Below are 10,925 nucleotides of genomic sequence, written 5' to 3' on the forward strand. Positions count from 1 at the left end.
TTGACCATGTAATGTATGTTACGAATTACAATTTGTATTATATGTTACGAATGTGCAAAGTGTACAATATGTTACCGAATTTGCAAAACGTAGGATATGCTACGAATTCTAGATAGGTGGCTAACGTTAGCTAGCTGGCTAACGTTAGCTAGGCTAGGGGTTAGGGTTAAAGTTAGGTTAAAGGATTAAGGTTAGGGGAAGGATTAACTAACATGCTAAGTAGTTGCAAAGTAGCAAAAAAAGTAGTAAGTAATTGAAAAGTTGCTAAAATGCTGAAGTTGTTGGTGATGAGATTCGAACTCACAACCTTTGGGTTACTAGATGCTCGCGTTATACACCCACCCATCTACCCCGACCAAACCACCCTACTTTCATTTTTGCCTTAAGTAATCATCTGTCTTATGTAACCATACCAAACAACATATCATACTCATTTGAGTGTCACGGATTTACTTTACTATGTTAGGTCTAGTCTATGAGACCAGGCTGGACTAGCTGTAGTTCAGCACTATGGTGTCTACTGCCTACCCCAACCCCAACCTTACTGTGGTGAGCCAGGCAGCTGGATAGATATTTTATTTAAAAAAATAATAATCTCCAGTAAAAACATAAGAAAGTAAAAAATTAAGTCCCATCCCATCTTTAACACGGTATAAAAACTATATCCGCACAGTCTAGAACCGAAAAGCTTACCAATCAGCTAGCCACTCAATTGTCAGTTGAATGATTTGTCCCAACCAGCCCCCACCACAGACCCAGCGCTGTATGTGTCAAGCTTCTCAGTGTAGGAGTGCTGATCTAGGATCAGGTCCCCTACTGTCCTTATTTGTCAGAGCAGCTCACAGATCACCTCTCCTGTACATAGCCCATCTGTAAATAGCGCATCCAACTACCTCATCCCCATACTGTTATTTATTTATTTTGCTCCTTTGCACCCCAGTATCTCTACTTGCACATTCATCTTCTGCACATCTATCACTCCAGTGTTTAATTGCTATATTGTAATTATTTCGCCACTATGGCTTATTTATTGCCTTACCTCCCTTATCTTACCTCTTTTGCACTCACTGTATATAGACTTTTTCTATTGTGTTAATGACTGTATGTTTGTTTATTCCATGTGTAACTCTGTGTTGTTGTTTGTGTCGCACTGCTTTGCTTTATCTTGGCCAGGTCGCAGTTGTAAATGAGAACTTGTTCCTGGTTAAAGAAAGGTAAAATAAATAAAAAATAATTTATTGCGATCTAAAAGGCAAAACTGATCCTAAATCAGCACTCCTACGCTTGGTACATGCTGTGTGATATGTCTGATTCCTTAGCACGCTTTTTAATTGGTTTCCAGAAGACACAGAGCCGTCCTCCTCCTCTCCTCAGACACAACGTCCCAGCTGGAAGTCCTGTGTCCCATCTGACATTAGACAGCATGGAACAGGCACGGAGGAATGGAGCTCTCAACTGTTCAACACTGACGGATCGCCCAAACAAAATCACTCACTGAAGGAGTCAAATGAATAATAAACCCCTAACACGCCTGTTTACTGTGGCTTGCTGCTATGACAGCAGGTTACCCGGGGAGACTGTTTGGCTTTATAGCCTTTTGTTTAGCAGATTTATCACCACAGCAATGGTTGTTTGTATTTGTGTTACTATGCACGACGACGTCTGAACGGAGAAGCAGAATGGTGTATAGTCCGTTTAAACAGCCGTACGCATGGCCCCTTGGAGGGGAGGATGTGATTGGTTGAGCTATAATAACACCTGACATCATGTTGATGACTACTAGGCTGTGTACCAAATGGACCCTGGTTGAAAGTAGTGCATCCTTTAGGGAATAGGGACCTATTTGAGGGTGCCATTTGAGGGTGCCATTTGGGACGCAGCCCTAGTAGAAAGCAGAACATGGAACACCAGAAAATCAAAAAACTCTGTAGCCGAGAAGTTCACTTTCACACATAAACACATCGTCTGTCTCTGTCCAGGCAGTGCCTAAGATGCTTCTCCCTGTCTGTCTGTAGAGCACACCATCACGCAGCTGTGCACACAGCAGGGCCATCAGATAGCTGACATGTTGATGTTATCACACAGCAGGGCCATCAGACAGCTGACATGTTGATGTTATCACACAGCAGGGCCATCAGATAGCTGACATGTTGATGTTATCACACAGCAGGGCCATCAGATAGCTGACATGTTGATGTTATCTCACAGCAGGGCCATCAGATAGCTGACATGTTGATGTTATCACACAGCAGGGCCATCAGATAGCTGACATGTTGATGTTATCACACAGCAGGGCCATCAGATAGCTGACATGTTGATGTTATCACACAGCAGGGCCATCCGACAGCTGACATGTTGATGTTATCACACAGCAGAGCCATCAGATAGCTGACATGTTGATGTTATCACACAGCAGAGCCATCAGATAGCTGACATGTTGATGTTATCACACAGCAGGGCCATCAGACAGCTGACATGTTGATGTTATCACACAGCAGAGCCATCAGATAGCTGACATGTTGATGTTATCACACAGCAGGGCCATCAGATAGCTGACATGTTGATGTTATCACACAGCAGAGCCATCAGATAGCTGACATGTTGATGTTATCACACAGCAGGGCCATCAGATAGCTGACATGTTGATGTTATCACACAGCAGGGCCATCAGATAGCTGACATGTTGATGTTATCACACAGCAGGGCCATCCGACAGCTGACATGTTGATGTTATCACACAGCAGAGCCATCAGATAGCTGACATGTTGATGTTATCACACAGCAGAGCCATCAGATAGCTGACATGTTGATGTTATCACACAGCAGGGCCATCAGACAGCTGACATGTTGATGTTATCACACAGCAGAGCCATCAGATAGCTGACATGTTGATGTTATCACACAGCAGGGCCATCAGATAGCTGACATGTTGATGTTATCACACAGCAGAGCCATCAGATAGCTGACATGTTGATGTTATCACACAGCAGGGCCATCAGATAGCTGACATGTTGATGTTATCACACAGCAGGGCCATCAGATAGCTGACATGTTGATGTTATCACACAGCAGGGCCATCAGATAGCTGACATGTTGATGTTATCACACAGCAGGGCCATCAGATAGCTGACATGTTGATGTTATCACACAGCAGGGCCATCAGATAGCTGACATGTTGATGTTATCACACAGCAGGGCCATCAGATAGCTGACATGTTGATGTTATCACACAGCAGGGCCATCAGATAGCTGACATGTTGATGTTATCACACAGCAGAGCCATCAGATAGCTGACATGTTGATGTTATCACACAGCAGGGCCATCAGATAGCTGACATGTTGATGTTATCACACAGCAGGGCCATCAGATAGCTGACATGTTGATGTTATCACACAGCAGGGCCATCAGATAGCTGACATGTTGATGTTATCACACAGCAGGGCCATCAGATAGCTGACATGTTGATGTTATCTCACAGCAGGGCCATCAGATAGCTGACATGTTGATGTTATCACACAGCAGGGCCATCAGATAGCTGACATGTTGATGTTATCACACAGCAGGGCCATCAGATAGCTGACATGTTGATGTTATCACACAGCAGGGCCATCAGATAGCTGACATGTTGATGTTATCACACAGCAGAGCCATCAGATAGCTGACATGTTGATGTTATCACACAGCAGGGCCATCAGACAGCTGACATGTTGATGTTATCACACAGCAGGGCCATCAGACAGCTGACATGTTGATGTTATCACACAGCAGGGCCATCAGATAGCTGACATGTTGATGTTATCACACAGCAGGGCCATCAGATAGCTGACATGTTGATGTTATCACACAGCAGGGCCATCAGACAGCTGACATGTTGATGTTATCTCATGGCTTTGTATACAGTGTGGTCGATTCTCCTTTGACGCTCTCAAACTGATGAGGGGCATTAAAATGACAAGCCAAATCATGTCTTGAATGGCACCCTATTCCCTTTTATAGTGCACTACTTTTGACCAGGGTACTCAATAGGGAAAAGGGTGTGATTTGGGACAGACATCCCCATGTTTATGATGTAACATGGAGACAGAGGTCAACAGCAGCAGAATTCTCTCACTGAGTTCCACAGACTCTTCACTCTGTGACATCTGTAGTTTTGACATTTCTAAGTGGCTGGTTGGTTGTTTCTACATTTCAGGAAGAAATCCTGTCGCACCATCACGTTTGACGAGTTCAAGGCAGCGGTGGGAGAGCTGGCCAGCAAGAGATTCAAGGAGAAAACGGGAGAGGAGGCGGAGGGGGAGGTCTTCAGGATGATTGAGGGGAAGAAACCGGTCATTAAAGGAGTCACAGTAAGGTCCCAAAGCAGCAGGAAATGACACCCAATAGTACTGACGCTACAACAGATATGAATAAATACACAGATACAGTACATTCTGAATAAATACACAGATACAGTACATTATGAATAAATACACAGACACAGTACATTATGAATAAATACACACACAGTACATTATGAATAAATACACAGACACAGTACATTATGAATAAATACACAGACACAGTACATTATGAATAAATACACAGATACAGTACATTATGAATAAATACACAGACACAGTACATTATGAATAAATACACAGACACACTACATTATGAATAAATACACAGACACAGTACATTATGAATAAATCCACAGACACACTACATTATGAATAAATACACAGACACAGTATATTATGAATAAATACACAGATACAGTACATTATGAATAAATACACAGACACACTACATTATGAATAAATACACAGACACAGTACATTATGAATAAATACACGTATACAGACACAGTACATTATGAATAAATACACGTATACAGACACTACATTGTGAATAAATACACGTATACAGACACAGTACATTGTGAATAAATACACGTATACAGACACAGTACATTGTGAATAAATACACGTATACAGACACAGTACATTGTGAATAAATACACGTATACAGACACAGTACATTATGAATAAATACACGTATACAGACACAGTACATTAAGGATAAATACACGTATACAGACACAGATACAGTGCATTCGGAAAGTATTCAGACCCTTGACTTTTTCCACATTTCGTTACGTTACTTATTCTAAAATGTATCAAAATAAAATAAAATACTCAATCTACTCACAATACCCCATAATGACAAAGCAAAAAACTGGTTTTTAGAAATGTTTGCAAATGTGTGTGTGTGTGTGTGTGTGTGTGTGTGTGTGTGTGTGTGTGTGTGTGTGTGTGTGTGTGTGTGTGTGTGTGTGTGTGTGTATGTATGTGTGTATGTGTGTGTGTATGTATGTATGTATGTATGTATGTGTATGTATATATATATATATATATAATTATTTACATAAGTATTCAGACCCTGTTTCTACAACTTGATTGGAGTCCATCTGTGGTAAATTCTATTGATTGGACATGATTTGGAAAGGCACACACCTGTCTATATAAGATCCCACAGTTGACAGTGCATGTCAGAGCAAAATTCAAGCCATGAGGTCAAAGGAATTGTCCGTATAGCTCAGAGACAGGATTGTGTCGAAGCACAGATCTGGAGAAGGGTACCAAAACATTTCTGCAGCATTGAATTTCCCCAAGAACACAGTGACCTTTATCATTCTTAAATGGAAGCTGTTTGGAACCCCCAAGACTCCTAGAACTAGACGCCCAGCCAAACTGAGCAATCAGGGGAGAAGGGCCTTGGTCAGGGAGGTGACCAAGAACCCGATGGTCACTCTGACAGAGCTCCAGAGTTCCTCTGTGGAGATGGGAGAACTTCCAGAAGGACAACCATCTCTGCAGCACTCCACCAATCAGGCCTTTATTGTAGAGTGGTCAGACGGAAGCACTCCTCAGTAAAAGGTACGACAGCCTGCTTGGAGTTTGCCAAAGGCACCTAAAGGACTGGCCATGAGAAACAAGATTCTCTGTTCTGATGAAACCAACATTGAACTCTTTGGCCTGAATGCCAAGCGACGCATCAGGAGGAAACCTGCCACCATCCCTACAGTGAAGCATGGTGGTGGCAGCATCTTGCTGTGGTTTGTCAGCGAGAGACTAGTCAGGATCGAGGGAAAGATGTACAGAGAGATCCTTGATGAAAACCTGCTCCAGAGCACTCAGGACCTCAGACTGGGGCGAATGTTCACCTTCCAACAGGACAACGACCCTAAGCACACAGCCAAGACAACGCAGGAGTGGCTTCAGGACAAGTCTCTGAATGCCCAGCCAGAGCCCGGACTTGAACCCGATCGAACATCTCTGGAAAGACCTGAAAATAGCTGTGCAGCAACGCTCCCCATCCAACCTGACAGAGCTTGAGAAGATCTGCAGAGAAGAATGGGAGAAACTCCCCAAATACAGGTATGCCAAGCTTGTAGCGTCATACAGAGAAGACTTGAGGCTGTAATCACTACCAAAGGTGCTTCAACAAAGTACTGAGGGTCTGAACACTTATGTAAATGTGATATTTCAAAAATCTGTTTTTGCTTTGTCATTATGGGGTATTGTGTGTAGGTTGATGAGGGAAAAACATGTTTTTATCCATTTTGTAATAAGCCTGTAACGTAACAAAATGTGGAAAAAGTCAAGGGGTCTGAATAATTTCCGAATGCACTGTATGCTACAGACCAATGTAAGTAAACCTTGTCCAAGCCAGAACGTCCCATAGGGTTCCTATAGCATGAGGCATCTTGATGTACCAGTACAGCCCCTGGACAGGATGCTCGTGACCACTGTGATGTGTATATAGAAACAACTGCTGGGTATGACTCAGGGTTACGTTCCAAATGGCACCCTAATCCCTTTATAGTGCACTACTTTTGACCAGGGCCCATCGGGTAGTGCACTACTTTTGACCAGAGTCCATAGGGTAGTGCATAAGGTGCTATTTGGGATGTATTCTTAGAACAAACTCAAATTTCTTTCTGTCCACAGAGAGCGGTGGCTTCTCCGACCGTGTCTCGTCTGACGGACACGACCAAGTTCACTGGGTCACACAAGGAGCGTTTTGACGAGAGTGGCCGTGGGAAGGGGAAGGCAGGTCGCGTGGACATGGTGGACACATCGGGGTACGTCGCAGGATACAAACACCTCGGGTCGTACGAGAAGAAAGTCACCAAGCCCACCGGGCCCCCTGGAGCTGGGCCCCCCTGGAGCTGGGCCCCCTAGAGCCGGGCCCCCCTGGAGCCAAACCAGTGTGAGGAAAGTAGAAAGAAAGAAACAAACAGAAACATAAGACCAACTACTAGGATAATAATTTTATAAAGAAAGAACTCCATGAAAGCACAACAAAAAGATAGGATTTCATATTTTCTCACCCATCTTGTTTTCTTTTTGCGAGTGGGATGTTTTGAGTTCCTCTCTTTTTTGTTATGTGTGAGAACTGGAAAACTGTTTACATCAATTTTTACAGCTGGTACATTCCTAACAGATAGCAAGTTACTGCCAAATGTTAAAATGAGCCCACCAACCAACAAGGGAAACCAACTGTTTTGCTCTGTATATTTTGAAACCTCTTTATTATGATAGGGCCTTCACATATGTATTATAAGCACTATGAATAACACCATGCCAAGAAAAACAAATAACAGGGAAGAAAGGGTTCGCCAAATTATTTAACAAGATTGCACTTTGCTTTAGATAGGCCATAGCTTCTTTTCCCATTTTTAGTTGAAGAAATACATCCTTAATTTCATACTTTTTAGTTAATTGAATGTTTATTGGCATAAACTGGTGAAGTAGATATACTGGTAGGTTGTTATATTGATCAAACCATCTTCAATATCAACGTTCTGTCTTTCCGCTGGTCAATGAAGTCTGCTGTATGAGTCTTCATCTACTGACTGTCTGTCCTCCTTTATACTTCATCATAGTTTACACATATTGACGACTACATAGTTTGCCTTCAATTGTTCTTAAAATAACTAAACCTTCAACAGGATATGTAGAAGTTCTGTGTCTTCCTGTCTTTAGCTACGTATATCATATGAATGATGACATTTTATTTTTGTTCATTCTACTGTCAGATATGAAGTTTGTTATCTATGAGTCTTAACTTCCCTTTCTTGTGAATCTTGCTTTTAGAAACGTTCTGTGAAGTTATATCGGTACTGTACCTTATGTATTTACAACACAAGGAGAAGAACAATGCTAGAATGATTTGATATCCTAAGGACACGTCTTGTGTGGTTCATTCTGAAACCCTCATCAATTATTTACACCCAACATATTAAATAAGATAATAGGTAAATGACCCTGAAATGATTATCTGTAATCATTCATCTAAATCACACCCCGGTTTGATAACGCTCCATAGTTTGTTCACACTATGTGGGCTGTATTAGCTGGAGCTCTGAAACTAAGAGGTGAGCTGGGTTGTTCAGGTTTGTATTTTTCAATATTTAACTGATATGATATTGCCATCAGATTTCTATAGTTGTAATATATTGGTGGTAAGAGTGTGTATATTTCTAAACATGTGGCCGCATGGCTTCATTTAAGACACTGACTGCGTTTCTGTTTTTCTTGTCTTGCTGTATCTTATGCATGAAGTAATGGAATGCTACTACTTTACCATTAACAATAGGAAACAGACAACATATTTCAGATGTCTCATTTTAACTGCTGTGTTAGTGACTCAGTTATAGTGACTTGCTCTGCTGCTACGTTCTGTCAGAGTAGTCAGACCAATGGAATTAAAACTAAAACAACTTCACTTTGACAAGAGGACCAAGTTGTGGTTAAATTGTGAGTGTACAGAGACCATAGAGATCCTGTAAATTACTATGTATAGACTAAGAATATCAAAGGGGACGTTTGTGGCCAAGGAGTTGGCTGACATTATCAGGTAATATTATCATTGACCGTAGAAAAATCTATAGCTTGGTGGAACCAGCCTGATCGCTGCTTTCACTATGAAATAGAATGATGAACCAGCCTGATCGCTGCGTTCACTATGAAATAGAACCATGAAATAGAATGATGAACCAGCCTGTTCGCTGCGTTCACTATGAAATAGAACCATGAAATAGAATGATGAACCAGCCTGATCACTACGTTCACTATGAAATAGAACCATGAAATAGAATGATGAACCAGCCTGATCGCTGCTTTCACTATGAAATAGAACCATGAAATAGAATGATGAACCAGCCTGTTCGCTGCGTTCACTATGAAATAGAACCATGAAATAGAATGATGAACCAGCCTGATCACTACGTTCACTATGAAATAGAATGATGAACCAGCCTGATCACTACGTTCACTATGAAATAGAACCATGAAATAGAATGATGAACCAGCCTGATCGCTGCGTTCACTATGAAATAGAACCATGAAATAGAATGATGAACCAGCCTGATCACTACGTTCACTATGAAATAGAATGATGAACCAGCCTGATCACTACGTTCACTATGAAATAGAACCATGAAATAGAATGATGAACCAGCCTGATCACTACGTTCACTATGAAATAGAATGATGAACCAGCCTGATCACTACGTTCACTATGAAATAGAACCATGAAATAGAATGATGAACCAGCCTGATCGCTGCGTTCACTATGAAATAGAACCATGAAATAGAATGATGAACCAGCCTGATCACTACGTTCACTATGAAATAGAATGATGAACCAGCCTGATCACTACGTTCACTATGAAATAGAATGATGAACCAGCCTGATCACTACGTTCACTATGAAATAGAACCATGAAATAGAATGATGAACCAGCCTGATCGCTGCGTTCACTATGAAATAGAACCATGAAATAGAATGATGAACCAGCCTGATCACTACGTTCACTATGAAATAGAATGATGAGCTAGCGATCAGACTGGTTCCACCAGGCTACAAAATCAAATGCCAGCAAAAGGCATTGTGTCAAATGGATGCATATCAAACTAGAAGGTTTTCCATTCTAAATGAAAAAGACGACTGCCATAGATACTACAGTTAGGTACATATGACTAGTGACTTCATCAGTATTGTTTGTGACCCTTGAACTCTTGTCTTTGAAGAAGTTTTAGAGAAACTATTTTAGTTGAAACACTGTTATCCTGACACTTTCTACGGCACACTTTCAACGGAATACAAAAGGCAGGGTAATATAGTACTGTAATATTTGATGGGCATACTGTATGAGGAGAAGGGGATGAACAAAGAAGTAGACTTTTGTAGGACATGTATTTTTCCAGCATAATGACATACTGTTGCTTTCATACTGGCCACCCTACCTTAGCCTCTGCTGACCAATAAGACTCATGCATTGATTGAGATCAACACCTGTTAACTTGTGGAATCGTAGTCGCTTTAGTGCGATTTGTCTTGTGTTCTTAATGCCAAATACTGTGCACCTTTTCATGTGGAGAAGCAATACTGTTTTATTTTTTCAAAAAAATAACTTGTTCATGTACTATTATTGTGACCTGGTGCATGCTTTGTGTTTTGGTTATTGTTCTCGAGACCTGTGTGTTCATGATTTGTAGCATTGTTGAAAATAAAAACTCCCCATCCTGAAGAATCATTGGTGTTTCTAATTTCCTCTACTGATCTGATTACTTATTGAGAGGATCAGTTGTCTCCTACTGATCTGATTACTTATTGAGAGGAACAGTTGTCTCCTCTACTGATCTGATTACTTATTGAGAGGATCAGTTGTCTCCTACTGATCTGATTACTTATTGAGAGGATCAGTTGTCTCCTACTGATCTGATGACTTATTGAGAGGATCAGTTGTCTCCTACTGATCTGATTACTTATTGAGAGGATCAGTTGTCTCCTCTACTGATCTGATTAGTTATTGAGAGGAACAGTTGTCTCCTCTACTGATCTGATTACTTATTGAGAGGATCAGTTGTCTCCT

The 10,925-nt window shown here is 41.4% G+C and overlaps 1 protein-coding gene across 2 annotated transcripts in view; it reads left to right on the forward strand.

Moving 5' to 3' along the window:
• The window catches only part of LOC106595469 (tubulin polymerization-promoting protein), a 40,732-nt gene extending 30,146 nt beyond the window's left edge, over nucleotides 1-10,586 (forward strand). For both annotated transcript variants that reach the window (XM_045719228.1, XM_045719227.1), the window contains exons 4-5: nucleotides 4,194-4,347; nucleotides 6,994-10,586. In XM_045719228.1, the coding sequence (XP_045575184.1) occupies nucleotides 4,194-4,347; nucleotides 6,994-7,227 (388 nt within the window). In that variant the 3' untranslated portion in view covers nucleotides 7,228-10,586. The remainder of the gene's footprint in view (nucleotides 1-4,193; nucleotides 4,348-6,993) is intronic.
• Nucleotides 10,587-10,925: the final 339 nt, after the last annotated feature.

The sequence above is a fragment of the Salmo salar genome, chromosome ssa05 (genome assembly GCF_905237065.1).
Source record: "Salmo salar chromosome ssa05, Ssal_v3.1, whole genome shotgun sequence".
Taxonomy (NCBI): Eukaryota; Metazoa; Chordata; class Actinopteri; order Salmoniformes; family Salmonidae; genus Salmo; species Salmo salar.